General features: G+C 45.7%; 1 protein-coding gene and 1 pseudogene across 1 annotated transcript; one reads left to right on the top strand and one right to left on the bottom strand.

Annotated features, from left to right (window-relative positions):
* Positions 1-8,949: 8,949 nt before the first annotated feature.
* LOC147821758 (sperm motility kinase 3A-like) lies at positions 8,950-12,575 on the top strand. The gene is given in 2 exon segments (XM_087199350.1): positions 8,950-11,383; positions 11,709-12,575. A coding segment is annotated over 1 exon segment (891 nt). The 5' UTR covers positions 8,950-9,583; the 3' UTR covers positions 10,475-11,383; positions 11,709-12,575.
* A 371-nt stretch (positions 12,576-12,946) lies between these two features.
* LOC101707976 (endonuclease 8-like 1) lies at positions 12,947-16,812 on the bottom strand (annotated as a pseudogene).
* Between the last annotated feature and the right edge of the window lie 2,875 nt (positions 16,813-19,687).

Below are 19,687 nucleotides of genomic sequence, written 5' to 3'. Positions count from 1 at the left end.
TATTTCTGATTTTATTTTTTCCAGATCCTCTTTTGTTGCCAGTTCAGGGAGTCCAGGTGGTTGAGTATCAGAGTGTTCCATCTTGTTTCCCTTTGGGGTTCCTGTAGGTGATCTGGAAGTCTGTTTTTGAGGCTTGTTTATGTGTCTTCTCATTGCCATGGGGGTGAAGGGGGGAAGTGTGCTGCTGGCACCAGCACTGCTCACCTTCTCTGCCCTGGGAGCAGTGCAATGGCAGACAGGAAGCCTCCTCCTGAGCCCTGGGATTGGCTCACTTACTCTGCCCTGGGAGCAGTGGAATGGTGGCCAGGGAGCCTCTTCCTGGGCACTAGGGTTGGCTCACCTCCTCTGCCCTGGGAGCAGTGGAATGGTGGCTGGGTAGCTTCCTCCTGGGCACTGAGCTTCTATTTCTCTTGAGCAGCACTGTTCAAAAATAAAATGTGCTCCAAAACCTGTTCCCAGGCAACCCACTTTCTGGTCATCCTTCTGTCTCTCTTAGGCAGAAGCATTCTTTCTCCCAGTGAATTTTTCCCACTCTTCACCTCCATTTTTCTTAGAATTTACTCTTTGATTTTAGAGAACATGAACTCACATTTTGGATATGTAGCAGGTTTGGGAATCATATCTCTTCCCCATATATCATTTTGGAGGTTCCACTGAGATTGCTGGTTGGAGACCACTGCCCCCAACACTGAGGAGCAGAGTCGTCCTGAGCACTGAGGAGCAGAGCTGCCCCCAGCACAGAGGTGAACCTTCCAGGCCGCTGTACCATTGCCCCCTGTGCTGAGGAGCAGAGATGTCCTTGGCACCTGGGAAGTGAGCCACACTGGCACAAACAACACACACACACACACACACACACACACACACACATGCACACCCCTTGAAATGAGAAGACACATACACAAATCTCAAAACCAGACTCCCAGATCACCTAAAGCAATCCCAAAGGGAAACGAGATGAAACACTCTGATACTCAACCACCTGGACTCCCTGAACTGGCAACAAAAGAGGATCTGGAAAAAATAAAATCAGAAATAATTTCTCAGATAACAGCAGAGATTGTGCCCATAGTGCAAGACATGATTAATAAATATAGAGAGAACACAGATTAAAAAAATAGAGGAGCTGAGGAAAATGATGGAATCCCAATGTAAGAAAGGAATGGAATCCATAAAACAGATGCAAACACATTTCTAGGAGATTAAAAATTCCATTGAAAATTTACCCAGTAGTATGAGCCAATGTGAGGACAGAATTTCAGATACAGAAGATAAGATTGCAATTAGTGAGGAGGAAAAGAAAAATTGCTTTACAATAGTAGGGGACCACAAGAAATCAATCCAGCAGCTACTAGACAATGTGAAGAAGAATAACATAAGACTGATAGGAGACAATGAAGAAACATGAGAGAGTACAGATTACATAAAAAAAAAACTGTTCACAGAAGTGATGGCAGAAAACTTCCCAAGCAGGGGAAAAGAACTTGACATACAGATCAGTGAGGCATATAGGACTTCAATTTTGCATGATCAAAAAACATCTACACACAGGCATAAGGCATATACTAGTTAAGATTCCAGAAACCCACCAGAAGAACAAAATTCTACAAGCAGTTAGAGAAAATAAACAAATCACATACAAAGGAAAGCCCATCAGAATCACAGCAGACTTCTCAATGCAAACCTCAAGAAGAGCTTGAAGTGACATATTTCAAAACCTAAAGGAAAACAACCTCCAACTCATATTGATGTACACTGCAAAATTATCTTTCAAAATTGATGGAGAAATACAATACTTTCATGAGCAAATTAGAAATTTCATGAATACCAAACCAGCACTCCAAAAAATTTTAGACAATATCCTAGGAAAAGACAATCAGGATCACAACCCCAGGAAGCCCAGAAGAATAAATCCATCAAGCATGACAAGAAATTAAATGCAAAGGGGGAGAATCCAACAAAAAGAAAATGTCATCACAAGGATAATCAATACATATGAGTTATAACCATCAAGGTGAATGGTCTCAATTCACCAATTACAAGAAATAGACTGGCAGAATGGGTCAAGAAGCAAGATCCAACAATATGCTGCATACAAGAAACACACTTAATTCAAAAAGAAACTCATAGACTGAAAGTTAAAGGGTGGAAAGCAATACTCCATGTGACAGAAACCCGAAAAAAAGCAGAAGTAGCTCTCCTCTTTGCAGAGCAAGTGGCTTTCAAACCCACACTGACTAAGAGAGACAAAGGACTCTATATCATTGTGCAATCCAACAGGAAAAGATGATAATCATAAATATCTATGCACAAAACACTAGTGCACCCAACTATATAAAAAAAATACTAACGGACATGAAAAAACATAGAAGCACTAATATAATAGTAGTGGGGGACCTCAATACCCCATTGTCACAATTAGATAGATCAACTAGACAAAAAACAAGCAATGAAATACTAGAAATCAATTGAACTCTTGAATAAATGAACTTAACAGATATTTACAGAGTGCTCCACCCAAAAAAATCAGAATACACATTCTTATCAGCTACACATGGGTCGTTCTCCAAAATAGATCACATACTGACTCATAGAACATGTTTAAGTAAGTGAAAAGGAATTGAGGTTATCCCCTGTATATTATCACACTGTAGGGTGATGAAATTGGAGATTCATAACAAAAGAAATTGGAAAAATTTCACAAACATGTGGAAATTGAACAGCACACTTCTGAATAACCAATGAGTCACAGAGGAAATTAAAGAAGAAATCACTCAGTTCCTTCAATTAAATGACAATGACAATATAACATATCAGAATCTATGGGACACAATGAAAGCAGTCTTATGAGGGAAATTCATAGCAGTAAACACACATATTAGGAAAAGAGAGTGAGTCCAATTAAACAACCTGATGCTGAACCTCAAGCTTCCAGAAAAAGAAGAGCAGGACAACCCCAAAGCTCATACAAGGGAGGAAATTATAAAGATCAGAGCAGAAATCAGTGCAATGGAGACTAAGAGAATGACACAAAAAAATCAATGAAATCAAAAGCTTGTTCTTTGAAACAATCAAAAAAATTGACAAAGCCTTAGCCAAACTTATCAGAAAAAGTGAAGAAAAGGCCCAAATCCATGCAATTAGGAATGAAATGGGTGAAATGACAACAGACCCAGCAGAAATCCAGAGGATCATCAATACTTACTTCCAGAACCTATATGCCAATAAGATGGAAAACACAGAAGAAATGGACAGATTCCTAGATACAGATGAATTACCAAAGTTGAACAAAGAAGACCTTAAAATTATAAATGACCCAATATCAATCAATGAAATTGAAAATGTAATTAAAAACTTACCAACTAAGAAAAGCCCAGGTCCTGATGGCTTCTTTGCTGAATTCTACAAGACATTTAGAGAGGAACTACTGCCACTCCTGCTTAAACTCTTCAATGAAATTGAAAGGGAAGCAACACTCCCAAATTCATTCCTGGAAGCAAGCATCACCTTGATCCCCAAGCAGAGAAAGTCCCAACCAAAAAAGAGAACTATAGGCCAATCTCACTAATGAACATAGATGCAAAAACCCTTAATAAGATAGTGGCAAATAGAGTGCAGAAGATCATACACCCTGATCAAGTGGGATTCATCCCAGGGATGCAGGGATGGTTCAACATACGCAAATCAATCAATGTAATACACTATATCAATAGAGCCAAGGACAAAAACAATATGATCATCTCAATAGATGCAGAAAAAGCATTTGACAAAATCCAACATGCATCTATGATTTAAAAAAACCCCTACAAAAAATTGGAATAGATAGTCTTTACCTCAATCTGATAAAAGCTATCTATGAGAAACCAATGACCAATACCATCCTAAATGGTCAAAAACTAAAATCCTTCACACTAAAATCAGGAACAAGACAAGGATGCCCACTATCACCACTCCTGTTCAATATAGTTTTAGAAACATAAGCCACAGCAATTAGACAAGAGAAAGAAATAAAAAGAATAAAGGTAAGAAATGAAGAAGTCAAATTGTCATTATTTGCAGATGACATGATACTCTATATAGAAGACCCCAAGAACTCCACCAAAAGTCTTCTAGACTTAATAATCAAATTCAGTAAAGTAGTTGAATACAAGGTCAACACACAAAACTCAATAGCTTTCCTCTACATGAACAACAGACTCACTGAGACAGAAATAGGGCGAACAATCCCTTTCACAATAGCATCCAAAAAACTGAAATGCGTAGGAATCCACCTAACAAAAGAAATCAAAGAACTCTTCTCTGAAAACTACAGCACTCTGAAAAGAGAGATTGAAAATGATATCAGAAAATGGAAAGACATCCCTTGCTGCTGGGTAGGAAGAACCAACATAGCGAAAATGGCCATATTTCCAAAACTGCTATATAGATTGAATGCAATTGCAATTGAAATTCCAGCAGCATACTTCACAGACCTTGAGAAAACAATGAAAAAAATTCATTTGGACCAAGAAGGGACCTAAAATAGCAAAAGCAATTCTAGGCAACAGAGCCATGGCAGAGGCTATCATAATCCCCAACTTGAAACTACACTACAAAGATACTGTGATAAAAACAGCATGGTACTGGCAAAGAAACAGATCTGAGGACCAGTGGAACAGATTATAAGATGCAGAAACAACTCCAGACACACTCAGCCACCTCACCTTTGACAAAGGTGCCAAACACCCTCACTGGAGGAAAGATAGCCTCTTTAAAAAATGGTGCTGGAAAAATTAGGTTTCAACTTGGCAGAGATTAAATCTAGACCTGTATCTCTCACCATGCACTAAACTAAAATGAAAATGAATTAATGATCTAAGTATTAAAACAGAAACTCTGAACAGGCTGGAACAGAGGTTAGGTAGAACTCTTGAAGACATTGGTTTAGGAAATCATTTTATGAACAAACCTCAGTTTCCCATGAACTAGCACAAACAATCAACAAGTGGGATCTCTTACTACAAAGCTTTTGCACAGCAAGAGAAATCACCAACAGAGTGAAGGGACAACCCACAATGTGGGAAAAAATTTTGACCTACTCTTCCTCAAACAAAGGTCTACTATCTAAAATCTATAAAGAACTTTTAAAAATCAGACCTTCCAGATTTAAAGACCCAATCCAAAAATGGGCACCTGAAATGAGCAGACATTTCTCAGACAAAGAAGTAGAAATAGAATAAACATATAAAAAATGTTCAACATCACTGGTCTTTCGAGAGTTGCAAATGAAAAAAACACTGAGATTCCACCTCACCCCAGAAGGAATGGCTGCTATCATGAAATCAACCAATAACAAATGCTGGTGGGGCTGTGGGGATAAAGGAACCCTGCTCCACTGCTGGTGGGAGGATAGACTGGTGCAGCCACTGTGGAAATCAGTATGGAGATACCTCAAAGAACTAGGACTGGAAGTCCCATTTGACCCCACTATCCCAGTGCTGGGGATCTTCCTCAAAGAATTCAAAGAATCATACCACAGTGATATATATGCACCCATGTTCATAGCAGCACAGTTTTTAATAGCTAAAGCTTGGAAACAGCCCAAATGCCCATCAACTGGAGACTGGATCAAGAAAATGTGGGTTTTTTATAAAATGGAGTACTACTCAGCCATAAAAAATGAGAAATTAGAGACATTTATAGCTAAGTGGATGCACATTGAGGTGATACTCCTTAGTGAAATAAATAGGACACACATGTGTAAATACCGAATAGTTTCTCTAGTGTGAGAAACTGAAAGTGTAAATAAGGACTAAATGGTATAATAGGTAATGTGAAATAGGAAGAAAAGGGGCAAAGGGGAAGGAAGTGGGGAGGGGTCGGGGAAAAGATAGAAGGGAATGGGATTAATATGAGAAAATGGAAAAATAGGAACAAAATCTTTGTAAATAGGGAGGAATGGAGGGGTTGAAGGGAGGGCTGGGCAAGGCTGAAAAATAAGAACCAAGAGAGACTATGTAAAGGTGCAAATTTCCAATGATGAATGGCATTATATTGTATACCTAAAATGTACCAATGATTAGAATGAATAATCGATAATGCAAAATAGGAAGAAAAGGTCCAAAGGGGTAGGGGTAGTGGGACGGGCAGGTGAAAGGAAAGAAGGGAAAGGAAAAATGCTGAGAAATGGAAAACATGGAAATAAAGTCTTTGTAAATAGGGAAGGGTGGAGGGGGTGAAGGGAGGGCTAGGAATGGGGAAAACATAAGAACCAAGATGCATTATGTAAAGGTACAATTCCCAGTGAGAAATGTAATTGTGTTGTATACCTACAATGTACCAATAAAAGAATTTAATGCAAAAAAAAAATAGTTTCTAAAAAAAGTCTGGAAGAATGTTAAGCAAAGAAATAGTAAAAGTAATGTACTGATACAATACTAAAATGAAAAGGAAATTGTAGCCAAAAAAAAAAAAAAAAAAAAAGAAAAGAAAGACAAGAATGATTCAAACTTATGAGCCTGACCATCGTATCTGTAGAAGAAACTGAATTGGTGAAAACTTCCCACCCACTACCTCCAGGCTCAAATAGTTTCACTGGTGAAGTTTACCAAACACTGTAGTTAGAAATGATATCAGTTTTACACAATGTCATGAGAATTTAAGAAGAAAAAATATTTCCCAACTCATGAGCTCACTGTTGCTGTGATTATTGAAAACAGACAAACACATCACAGAAAAATAATCTGCACACAAATATCCTTCAAAAGCACAGATATAGATGTTCTTAAAACTTGAACAAACTGAACAGGGAAAAAGACCTATGCTTCACCACAACCGGAGTGCATCACTGAAAAACACACACTCACTAAGCCGATTTCACAATAGCAATGAAGCCTTTCCATGATAATTGAACTGGAAACAACAGCGCACACACACACACACACACACACACACACACACACACACACACACTGGAGACCCATGCAGCAGGTCCTGATCTACTGCTGTGTACTATGATGCATGACTGAAAGAAAAAATCAGAGGCAGAATGAAAGAGAGAAATGGGGAGCCAGGATGGCCAGTGCTGAGCAGGCAGCAAAAGACCACAGCCAACCCAAGTTGCTGATATTTGTTGGTGACATCATAGTTAAGATTGAGGTAAAGGGGCTACATCGAGATGCTATGGATATGTTGCTGATGTAGACAAGGCTTATAAAGGAGGAGACAAAGCATTCTTGAATTAGGAACAGAACAGAAAAAACATAGGTTATGGGTAATAATTAACCTTGTCTCAAAAAATAATTAACCTTGTCTTTTTAGTAAAGAAGGTTTTAATGTGGGGAATGGAATTTGGGTCTGAGTCACCCCAACCTTGGCTGCTATGTTACCTCCCACTGAGCCCCACAGCTTCACAGGGCATCTCTTTGGCCTCTGCCATGGCTCTTGGCAAGGGGGGTGATGTTGGCCCACATGCTACCCACAATGACCCTAGGAGTCCTGTCGGCTTCAGTCAGACTCACTTCTTTAAACAAGCCAATCATAGGCTTGACTCTTTACAGCCTGCACTGCCTACAGCCTGCTTTGGGCGTAATCAGTGAGGCAGTCACCACCCCCATACCCAGAACCAAGGCAAGAAATGAGAAGAGAAGGCAACACAATGCCTCTGAAAACTTCCAGATCCTCCCAAAGCTGATCCATGGGGGAGAAAAAACCCCCGAACTTCTGAATTATTCAAACTTATAAAAAGGGAGATTAAACAAAATGATTAATGAGTTTACAAAAGACATGAATACAATGCTAGCTGACATAAACAAAATGACACAGAACAGGAATGAGTGATTTAGCAAAGAATTAGAGCCCACAAAAAGGTAGTAAACAAAAAACCAAGAGATTACAGCACAAGTGATCACGAGGACAGAACATCAGAACTAGAAGACAGGGCTGATGCCAGTGACCAAGTACTCAGAGATACCTTATAACAGCTGAACATGGACAGCAGATCCAACAGCTGCTGGACAGTGCAGACAAGACGAATTGGAATTAGTGAAAAATCGCAAGACAGCACAAATGGCATAAAACTCTGTTTATGGAAAAAAGAGCAGAAAACTTTCAGAATGTGGGGAAAGAACTTAACCTACAGATAAGTGAGGCATATGAAAACCAAGTAGCCACAGTCAGAAAAGAACTTCTCCACCACACATCATAGTCAATATCCAGAAAATCCAAGATAAGAACAGAATTTTAAAAGCTCTTAGAGAAAAGCAGTGGATCACTTATAAACATAAACCATTAGAATCACAGCAGACTTCTCAACACAAACCTGAAAGGCCAGGAGAGTATGGAGTGAAGTGTTTCAAGCCATAAAAGACCACAACTTCCAACGCAGACTGAGACATCCTGCAAAACTATTGCAGCAGAGCAGAGCAGCTCAGTGCTACAGCCAAGTGTTCCAGCTTAGTGTCTCAGCTAAGTGCCACAGCTCAGAGGCATGGCTGAGTTTTACAGCTCAGCGTTGCAGCCAAGTGCCACAGCTCTGAGGCCCAGCTGAACTTTACAGCTCAGTGTGGCAGTTCTGGAACATCACTCTCATGATTTGAAGACTCGGGAATCCAATGGCTAGTTGAAGAGGTAGGAAAAAACCATTTACCACACCAGCGAACCCCGGCGGGCTCAGAGGAGTCTGAGCGCTCAACCAGAAATGAAAGCCTTCTTAGATACGGACCCACAGGGTATGTGAGCATGATCACTGAATCAGGGGTGGAGTTACAGAACATTCCTGAAGCAGAGGGACCAAGTTACAGACCATTCCTGAGAGGGGGTGGAGCTTAACAGAACCGTCTTGTGAGGGGGCGGAGCTTAACAGAACATCCATGAAAGGTCACACAGTTCAGTCACAAGCCATTTTGCTGCATTGGGCAGGAGCCCAGCAGCACAAATTGACATTTCCAATACAAAACATTCTGTGGGGGAGGAGGGGAGGAGGCAAGGCAAGGGCCTGTCTAAGTGCATAGCACTTCTCTATCAATTGTCTTTGGGGGAAGTGATTATGATAGGTATCTTCCTGCCAGCTTCATAGGCATTAATGTGCCTCGACAGGTTTCATAAACAGAACATTACATTATTCTAATGGCAATGAAATTGTAGCATCACTCTGAGACCAGTAAGAATTTAAAGAAAAAGGAATTGGATATGTTGAGCATAGACATCATGAGATCTCTAAAAACAAAAGGTATCACAGATTCTCAGAGCAGAAAGGAAAAGGATTTTGGAGCAGCCTACGGATTTTCATTTTTAAAAACTTACTTAAAAAAAACTTAAAATCTCCATAACCCACACAAGCAAGGACTGTGTAACCTTTTTTATGACAAACAAAGGGTCCTTGTGGGCAAGAGTGAGGTGGCCCTAGGGGGTGTGGCCAGATCTGCCTGGGCCCATTGGTTCCGCTACCTCACAGGAGCCAGTGTGAGGTCACAGTTGTTAGCTATATAAGGCCGAGGCTCAGGTGGATCGCTTGTGGGTGACGTAGGAGTTGGACGGCGAGTGTTGGTGGTGATTTGGTGATCGGGTTGGTGGTGTGGAGAGTGGAGCTTCTGTTTCCATCGAGATGTGGCCTGTGTTTGGTAGGGGTGAGGGACCACCTTGGCTGGGCCTCTCCACCATTCTCAGCCTCCAGGAAAACTATGAGGTGCTGGGCCCCTTGGACCATGGCAGGTTTGGTAAGGTCTCCCTGGCCAAACACCGTGGCACAGGGATGCTGGTTGCTGTGAAGGAGTTAGTGAAGGCAAGGCAGCCAGCATTCTACATTGTATCAGAGGTGCAGATCCTGAAGGACCTTCAACACCCTAACATCGTGCAGCTACTGGAGGTCATCGAAACCTTCGACAAAGTATACCTGGTCCTAGAGTATGTGATGGGGGGAAACCTGCGGCAACGGATCCTCAGGACTGAAAACCACAGGCTGCCAGAGGAGGAGGCCCGAGGGATATTTCGAGATATTGTGGGAGCCGTGGATTATTGTCATGCCTAGGATATTGTACACGGGGACCTCAAACCCCAAAATGTTTTAATTGATTCCCAAGGTCATGCCAAAATCTGTGACTTTGGGGTGGGATCCGGGTGCTTCCCTGGGAAGAAGGTGATCATGACTTATGGCACTCTGAAATACTGTGCCCCAGAGCGGCTCTTGCGTGGGTGGTATACAGGCCCTCCCCTGGATGTTTGGGCCCTTGGCATCATCCTATATGAACTTCTCATGGGGCGGCTCCCCTTTAATGGGGATAAAACAGAGATGGTCCAAACTATGCTATCTGGGAGGTGCTCTTGCCCCCAGTCCATCTCCCTGGATGCCCAAGATCTCATCTGGAACCTCCTGTGCTTCAACCCCAGGATGCAGCCAACAGCCCAGGAGGTGCTGCAGCACCAGTGGCTCCAAGATGCCCCTCCCCCCAGTCCTGAGCTGCTCCCTATGCCCCCCCCAAATGGCAATCCTCAATGATCTGGATGGCATGGGATTTGACCAGCTGAAGGTCATCAACTCAGCGAGGAGAAAGGAGATGGACACATTCCTGCTGTTGCAGAGCCAGGGACTCCAGGGGCCACCTTAAGGATCCAGGTGAAGCCTGTGTGTGCACCTGAGGATGAGGATCCAGATGAAGAAATAGCATCACCTTCAACAGCTCCTGCACCCTCATCTCACATCCCCCGGAGGAGTGCCAGCGCCCCTGTCACCTGCACGGGCCTCTTATTTCCTGGGTTGGAGCCCACAGGAAGGCAGGGCGGCAGAGGCTCCCAGTCACCCATTCCCATCCCCAAGACCCCAACTCCTGGCATGTCCTGCCAGCCTATCCCTGCCGCTCCCAGGGTGTTCTGCCAGGCTGCCCTTGGGGCTTCCTGCTCTAGGTCCAGCCCCACCTCCACCCCTAGCAGCAGAGGGAGGCGATGCTGGAAGGCTCTGAAGAGGAGCATCAGAGGCTGCCTGACAGCCCTATGCTGCTGCTGCCTGCCACCCTCAGGGCGCCCCCAAAACAAGGTGGCCCCAATGTAAGTAGTACCCAGCAGAGACCCAGACAACCCTCAAGGAGGGAGGGAGGTTCAAGAGCTTCCTGTGAGTGGGCTGTGTCCTGATGATGTCTTTTCAATTGTCAGGGAGGAGAGGAAGGCAGAGGGATGGAGGAGTCATGGTCATAGGGAAGAGTCCCAGATGGACAGGAAGACTTGCTGTGGGGTCTACTGCAGAGGAGGGTGGGGGTGACCGCAGCCAACAACAGCATCAGATGTTTCCACATATCTGGTATGTGTCCATTTCACACATCTCCTTGCATTTTTAGTACAGATCCATGAGAAGTGACTCCATAGACGTGGCGATCCTGCTCATGGGGGATCAGCCACGAAGGAGGAAGCCATGGTGAGTCACCCTACAGCCCTGTCTAGGGAGCTGGAGGGAAAGGAGAGGTCAAGGACACCCATGCATCCTGTGGGAGGGAGGGGGTGTGCAGCACAGAAGGCTGTGTGGGCATCAGGAGCTGAGATTCAGTGGGAGGAAGACAGAACAGCAGCAGGAGGGGGATCCCCTGACTTGTGTCCCTCTGCCCCAGGGAGGCTCCCCTAGGACCAGGGAGTGCTGGGCACCTTGGAGCCCCCAGACCACAGGCTCCCAACTGGGTGCAGGTAGATGTGGGTGCTGGGTGAGGGTGGGCTTTGTTGAGCACAGCTGTGACTTTATCTCACAGACCTCCATGGCCTGGAGCTTCTCTCTGCTCACCTCCTGGCATGTCCACATGTGAGGGCTTCCATCAAGAAGCCACCGAGTTGGCACTGGAAAGACATTGAGCCCAGGTGAAGAGAGGCAGTACTGCCTGTTCTGTGGATGGGGACATTGTGTTGTTCCCCCAGCCCTCGTGCAGAAGCCTAGACTCAGCCATGCCGTGAGCAGCCCAGGAATATGCAGAGGCCACACTGATCCTCTGTCCACTGAGTTCATGGTAGGAGCCTCCCCTGCCCAGTCACCAGACAGGTGTGTGACAGCGTCTCCACATCATCCCAGTCCCACGCACGGAGCATCCTAGACCAGATGTCAGTGCAGCCCAATGGACCTGGTCCTAGGCCCCGAGCCCCATAGCTAACATCTCTGTGGCCTCCCCACCTCCTCCTCTGTCATTGAGGACACGGGTGGCCCCAGCCCAAGGCAGTCTGCTTCCAGGACTTCTCTCAAACTCGGCCTGTCTTTTCCCCATGCACCATCAGCACTGTAGAGATTCGTTCATGGCACAGATGTCGGGAACACTCAGAGCCAGGACAGTGGTGCGGGCACTACAGACACCAGTGGTGCAGGCCCAATGCTGAGGGCTTCTGCGGGTGACAGCAGGAGGGGGCCACAGGATTGAAGAACATGGAGACAGGCAAGGGATCAAGTGAGGCAGCTTCTGCCCCAGAGCAGCTGGCTGAGGATTGATTCAGTGCCAACAACCAGAAACAGCTCTGCCGTGTGGCCAGCACAGTCAGAAGAGCTTCAGCACAGTGACACTTGTGATCCTCTGAGAGTGCTCAGTGCTCAGTGCCCAGTGCTGCTCTTCCTCTTCCTGCTGTCAAGATCACTGGGATTTTATGCACGAGGAGCGTGAATCATGGAGGGATAAGGTGAAGTCCCAGATTTCCACAGCCAGAGCAGGGTAGAGCTGGGATTCCAGTCTGGATCCCACAAGCTCTCAGTCATGCTGTCATCTAGCGAGGAAGACAGACTAGAGCATCAAACCAGGAGAGGCAGCATTGGCACCAAGAGGGCTGTGTTCATAGCTTTCCAGGCTGTGGCAGGACACCTGACATTCATCAGCAGAGGTGTCCGTCCAGGGTCACTGTGTGCTTGGGGCAGCACAGCACTTCGTGGCAGGAGTGTTGGAGGAGGAAGCCCCTCACCTCCTAGCACCTGGGAAGCAGAGAGTCAGGAAGAGGCCAGGTACCAATATCCCTGTCAAGGCCACGCCCCTGACCTCTCAGGCTGCCGGGCTGCAGTCATCTCAGGAAGGTGTCTCTGGGCCCTTGGCATCTTAGGAGGGGCCTTGATTGGAGGTGGAAGGTGCTCCATTCCATCCACAGGTGCTGGCTGATTTCCTGGGATTTCTTTTTTTGGGACCTGGCCCCATTTTGGGCCAGGGAGCCCGGATCCCCATGGAATCAGATGGTGTGGCCATTCCAGTCCAGCGCGGAGCTCATGCCCGGCATGCTATAGCACTGCAGCCAGGCTCTGAAGGCAAAGAAGCCTTCCTCTCTGTGCTCTGGCCCATAGCCTTTGCTCCCCAGCTGGACCACTTCCTTGGGCACTGAGTGGCACAGTTCCAGCAGGTCCAGGTTCTGCAGCTTAACCCTGATCTTCTGGCTCAGAGTGAGCTCCGGGCTTAGCTGGTGTCCCTGCAGGGCCTCCAGGACTGTGCACGCCTTCTCAAAGGGAGGGATCCTCAGCTGCAACAGGATCTCTGCTCCGAGGTAGTTGCCAATGCCATTGAAGAACCACTGGTCCGGGAGGGCCAGATGGACCAGTTGAAGGCCTTGTCTGCCAGGTTTCACAGCACATTTTCTCTGAACTATTCATTCTCCAGGCGGACACAGGGCCCGAGGTCTAGCTGCTACTTGCTCACTGGGTCCCAGTGGCCAAAGCACTGGATGACTGGTTGTCATCGTCTTCCCCCCCAAGGCACCAATGCCATGCTGTTGATACATGTACCTCTGGCGAGATGACACCTGAGCCAGCCCAGCTCCCCCTTGGGAGGATGGGGTGTCTCTCCACAGTCCTGTCTCCAGCTCAGCAGACACCACACTGTTGCCCTGGTTCTCAGGCCTGCCACGCCCAGGCCTCCCCTGCCCCACTCTGGGCCTCTCTAGCAGGCACAGGAGTGAGAGATGCTCAGCCCACTCAGCAGACACCCACCAGGAGGAAGAGGGCTCCCAAGCCCCAGGCCCCTGGCTCATAGGAAGGGCTGGGTGAGAGCAGGACAGAGGGCACAGGGAGGGGAGCAGAGCTGAGGCAGCCAGGTGGGAAGTGAGAAGCAGAGGAGCTGCCTGAGGGGACGGGCAGGCCCTGAAGTCTGCACATAGAAGAGGGGCTCAAGATACTGCCTCATGTTGCTGGACTCCTCACTACAACCCTACGAAGCTGGCCAGGCAGTTAGGCTGCAGGCGATCAAAACTCAGAATTTACGTGACTTGGACTACATTGGTTCATTTGTTCAAAGGAAGAGAACACAGAGAAGCCTGGTCAATCTTAATACTATCCCTGAGGGAATTTTTTTAAATTCACCAAGGCAAAGCTCTCTTAGCCAGAATGTCATTCGAGGAAGAATTTGTGATTTGACATGCAAAAGCTTTCTCCAAATTATCAGTGAAGCACCAATATCCTGATTTCCTTGTGCTTTTCTGCGAAGTTGTTACAGTAGGAAAATTATGGCTCTGCATTATTTTAGAGACACGGGTGAAGAATTTTGGAATCATGTACTGTGTAAACTGTGTAAAGCCGATATGTTATACTAAATCATGAGAGAGTCTAGAGAATCGCTACATTTTGAGCCCAATTTGAATCTTTATTGCCAGCGACTGAGAGTGCTCATGCTGGACAAACTCTCGGTGATGAAAATGGGCTTGAGAGTCTCCTTTAGGCGGCTCTTCTAGTTGTGGAGGGCTCAGGGCGAGGGGGAGCACAAGCGGAATCTCACAGGAGCTGAACTTTGCTAAGCTAGTGGGGCTGGGGAAGTTTCACACAGTTTAGTTGGAACCAACTATCACCCAGGTGCAGAGCGTTCTGTTCACAAGGTTGTAAAGATAACGCATAGCGGCAGACTGCTCTACCACATCGGAAGGTCACAAAGGTCACATATACTCGCTGACTCTTCTACCAAATGGGAAGGTTACAAAGATAACATAGAGTGGTAGACTGCTCTACCAAAAGAGAAGGTTTTAAAGATAACATACGGTTTCGGAATGCTCCACCACATGGGGTACAGTAGCATCAACTGAGGGGGCTCCCAAGGGGTGAGGGGGAGGCAACCACCTGGAATCTACAAGAAATGGGGGGAACGGTGATGAGGCACAAAATGGAGTCAGGTTGGCTCTCACAGATGGATAAAATCTTCAGAATTCTAACTAAAGATGTAAATAGAAGATGCAAAAACTATAATATGATTGCAAAACTTTTTTAATAAAATAAAAATATTTTTTAAATTTTTTTATTTTAAAATTTTGTTTAATGCCAGTTTTTATTTGGCTGTATATTCGCCAGTAGGTGAGGAAGTTGCTCCAATCCTAACTCAAGAAAAGTCCTGCAGGCTCAACAGCAGCTTTCTTGGATTCTGGGTTGCAGTGGTTGAGGAGCAGGACGCCAGCCCTGAGCCCTGGTGCAGCTGGGCAGTGGCTGCTGGGTGAGGTGGCTCAGCCTCACTGGAGAAGCTGCAGGGGAAAGGGCCTGGGGGAGAGGCAGGGTCCCTCAGTGCTGCCCTCCTGCCCCCCCCATTTCCCTCAGATATGTGGTTGCCAGGAAGATGTGGAAATGCCAGAGGGCATGGGGACACAGCTACCGCCACAAGGGGCTTCTGGGAAGATCGAAGTATGAAGAGGAGATTGGTACCAGTCTTGGCCAGAAGGCCAGCAGCAAGTTCCCGTTCTGCCTCCAGCCCTTCTGGGATCCACACTTGGGAATGGGAGCTAATGCTGTCCCGAACTGCAGCATGACCCCTCACACACAGTAGGACTCTGAGGACCTGCCCTTCCCCCAGAAAGGGTGGGGAAGAGGCTCTTAGAGGCTGAACCTTCTGCCTTGCCAGTCCTAGCCAAGCCCTAGCACAGCACAGTGCTGCAGAGGTGGAGAGGACAGCAGAACGGACCAGCATCCCCATGGGAGTGGGGCCAACAGGAAACAGCCTTCTTTCCAGCTGGCCTCAGGAATGCCGCTTCCTCTTCGTCAGAGCTGGGGTTAGGACTCGCTGGTCAGATAGAGGGAGCTGGCATCTGGTGGCAAGATGCGTTCAAGTGAGGGCTGCAGGGCAGGACTGGGGCAAAGTCCCCGGGCAACAGGGGACTTGAGCTTTTGCAGGCGGCAGCGGCAGAGCTCTGCAGCATCTGGCTGTCCATCCTCCGGTAGCTCCTCGGTGCCCACCGACTCGGGAGCTGGAGGCTTTTCCGTTTCCTGGGCTGGGATGGGGTGGTGTCCCCAGAAGTGGGAGTGCTGGTGGAGGCCGCAGCGACCCCGTGGAAGCAGTCTCTTCCGTGGGGCTGACGGAAGTGTCGGGCCGGGAGCCTGTGCCCCAAGAAGGCTAGCACAGTGAGGTACTGGTTCATCTGCATGACGGCGTCCAGCAGTGTGCATATGTTGCGCAGGCTCTGCAGCCTGGCCTCCAAGTGCTGTCGCTTGTGGCCTTCCAGAGCCCGAAGCTCCTCTGTGGTCAGCCCAGAAAAACTCACAGGGGCAAAGGCATAAGGGGAAGGCAAAGGGTGGAGGCAGAGGCATGCCCATCCAGGGAGGAGGGAAGGGGAAGGCCATGTCAGGTATCATGTACAAAGGGGCCCGACATCCTTTCAGCTCACTCCTGTACCAGCCTCCGAGCGTGGGGTGTGTGGGGGGAGGGGAACACCCACGACTGCTGCTGTCCCTGCAGCTGCCCCTGCCTTGGACTCCTGGGGGGGGGGGGGACCCGCTGTCCCTCCAGCTGCTGACCCCTGGGGCAGTCCAGCTCCCATGCTAGCCTCTAGGGACCCCTGGAGGTCTGCTGCCTCCAAGGCCCTCAGTTGACCCATGAAGCGGGACACCAGTCCCCGCACCAGGAGAGGGGCCCGGGCCCGGGCCCAACCCATGGGGACGCTCCGAGGGCATGGCCTCCGTCAGTGGACCCCAGCCTCGGATCCCTGGGCTTGGGCGCCAGCCTTCTCCAACCTCTGGGGAGGGTCACCTGCCAAGACGAGCACCAATGGCACTGCAGGAGTGCGGATAGGGACTTTGACACTGAGCCTGTAATTGTGTTGTATACCTACAATGTACCAATAAAAGAATTTAATACAAAAGAAAATCTATGGGACACACTGAACGCAGTCTTCAGGGGGAAATTCATAGCAGTGAATATTCACACTAGGAAAACAGAGCAAGCCCAATTAAACAAGCAGATGTTGAACCTCAAGCTTCTAGAAAAAGAAGAGGAGGACAAACCCAAAGCTCATATAAGGGAGGAAATTATAAAGATCAGAGCAGAAATCAATGCAGTGGAGACTAAGAGAATGATACAAAAAATCAATGAAGCCAAGAGTTGGTTTTTCACAAGAATAAACAGAATTGACAGGGCTAAGGATTTAGCTCAGTGATTCCACTGCCTGTCTTGCAAGCACAAGGTCTTGAGTTCAATCCCCAGTACAAAAAAAAAAAAAAAAAAAAAAATTGACAAACCGTTAGCCAACCTTATCAGGAAAAGGAAAGAAAAGGCCCAAATCCATGCAATTAGGAATGAAAAGGATGAAATTACAATGGACTCAGCAGAAATCCAGAAGATCAACAATACCTACTTCCAGCACCTATACAGCAATAAGATGGAAAACACAGAAGAAATGGACAGACTCCTAGATACATATGAATTACCAAACTTGAAAGAAGACCTAAAAATTCTAAACAACCCAATATCAAATCAATGGAATTGAAAATGTAATTAAATACTTACCAACCAAGAAAAGCCCAGGTCCTGATGGCTTCACTGCTGAATTCTAGAAGACATTTAGAAGGAAATACTGCCACTACTGTTTAAACTCTTCAATGAAACTGAAAGGGAAGCAATACTCCCAAATTCATTCCTGGAAGCAAGCATCACCTTGATCCCCAAAACAGAGAAAGACCCAACCTAAAAAGAGAACTGTAGGCCAATCTCACTAATGAACATAGATGCAAAAATCCTTAACAAGATACTGGCAAATAGAATGCACAAGATCACCAAGAAGATCATACACCCTGACCAAGTGAGATTCATCCCAGGGATGCAGGGATGGATCAACATATGCAAATCAATAAATGTAATATACTACAACAATAGAGCCAAGGACAAAAACCATATGATCATCTCAATTGATGCAAAAAAAGCATTTGACAAAAGGCAACATGCATTCATGATAACCCTACAAAAAATTGGAATAGACAGTCTCTACCTCAATCTGATAAAAGCCATCTATGAAAAACCAACAGCCAATATCATACTAAATGGTTAAAAACTGAAATCCTTCACACTAAAATCAGGAACAAGACAAGGATGTCCACTATCACCACTCCTGTTCAATATAGTTTTACAAACATTAGCCATGGCAAGAGAAAGAAATAAAAAGAATAAAGATAGGTAATGAAGAAGTCAAATTGTCATTATTTGCAGATGACGTGATACTCTATATAGAAGACCCCAAGAACTCCACCAAAAGTCTTCTAGACTTAATAACCAAATTCAGTAAAGTAGTTGGATATAAGGTCAACCACAATAATCAACAGCTTTCCTCTACATGAACAACAGACTCACTGAGAGAGAAACAGGGCAAACTATTCCTTTCACAATAGCATCCAAAAAACTGAAATACCTAGGAATCAACCTTACAAAAGAAATCAAAGACCTCTTCTCTGAAAACTATTAGCACTCTGACAGGAGAGAATGAAGATGATATCAGAAAATGGACAGACATCCCTTGGTCCTGGGTAGGAAGGATGAACATAGTGAAAATGGACCATACTTCCAAAACTGCTATATAGATTCAATGCAATCCCAATTGAAATTCCAGCAGTGTACTTCATGGACCTTGAGAAAACAATCCAGAAATCCATTTGGAAAAACAAGAGACCCAGAATAGCATAAGCAATTGTAGGTAACAGAGACATGACAGGGGGTATTACAATCCTCAACTTGAAACTATAATACAAAGCTACTGTGATAAAAAAACAGAATGGTACTGGCAAAGAAACAGACCCGAGGACCAGTGGAACAGATTAGAAGATGCAGAAACAACTCCAGTCACCTCATCTTTGACAAAGGAGCCAAACACCCTCACTGGAGGAAAGATAGCCTTTAATAAATGGTGCTGGAAAAATTCGGTTTCAACTTGCCAAAGACGAAAACTAGACCTATATTTCTCACCATGCACTAAACTAAAATCTAAATGGATTAAAGATCTAAATATTAAAACAGAAACCCTGAACCGGCTGGAACAGAGGTTATGTAGAACTCTTGAAGACACTGATGTAAGAAAAGACTTTATGAACAAAATCTCAGTTGCCCGGGAACTAGCACAGTCAACAAGTGGGATCTTTTCTTACTAAAAAGCTTCTGCATAGCAAGATTCACATTGAGATGATACTCTTAAGTAAAATAAATAGGACACACATGTGTAAATAGCAAATAGTTTCTCTAGTGTGAGCAACTGAAAGTGTTAATAAGGACTAAAAGGTATAATAGATAATGTGAACTAGAAAAGGGGCAAAGGGGAAGTGAAATTGGGAGGGGTAGGGGAAAGGAAAGAAGGGAATGGAATTAATATGAGAAAATGAAAAAATGGAAAAGAAGTCTTTGTAAATGGGAAGGGATGGAGGGGTTGAAGGGAGGGTGGGGCATGGTGGAAAAAATAAAAACCAGGAGAGATTATGTAAAGGTGCAAATTTCCAATGATGAATGTCATTATATTGTATACCTAAAATATACCAATAAAATTAATTTTT

The sequence above is a fragment of the Heterocephalus glaber genome, unplaced genomic scaffold (genome assembly GCF_053883595.1).
Source record: "Heterocephalus glaber isolate CG9 unplaced genomic scaffold, H.glaber_assembly_v1.0 deba00001707, whole genome shotgun sequence".
NCBI lineage: Eukaryota > Metazoa > Chordata > Mammalia > Rodentia > Bathyergidae > Heterocephalus > Heterocephalus glaber.
The sequence above is the reverse complement of the archived record's forward strand: the minus strand, read 5'-3'. Positions and strand labels throughout refer to the sequence as shown.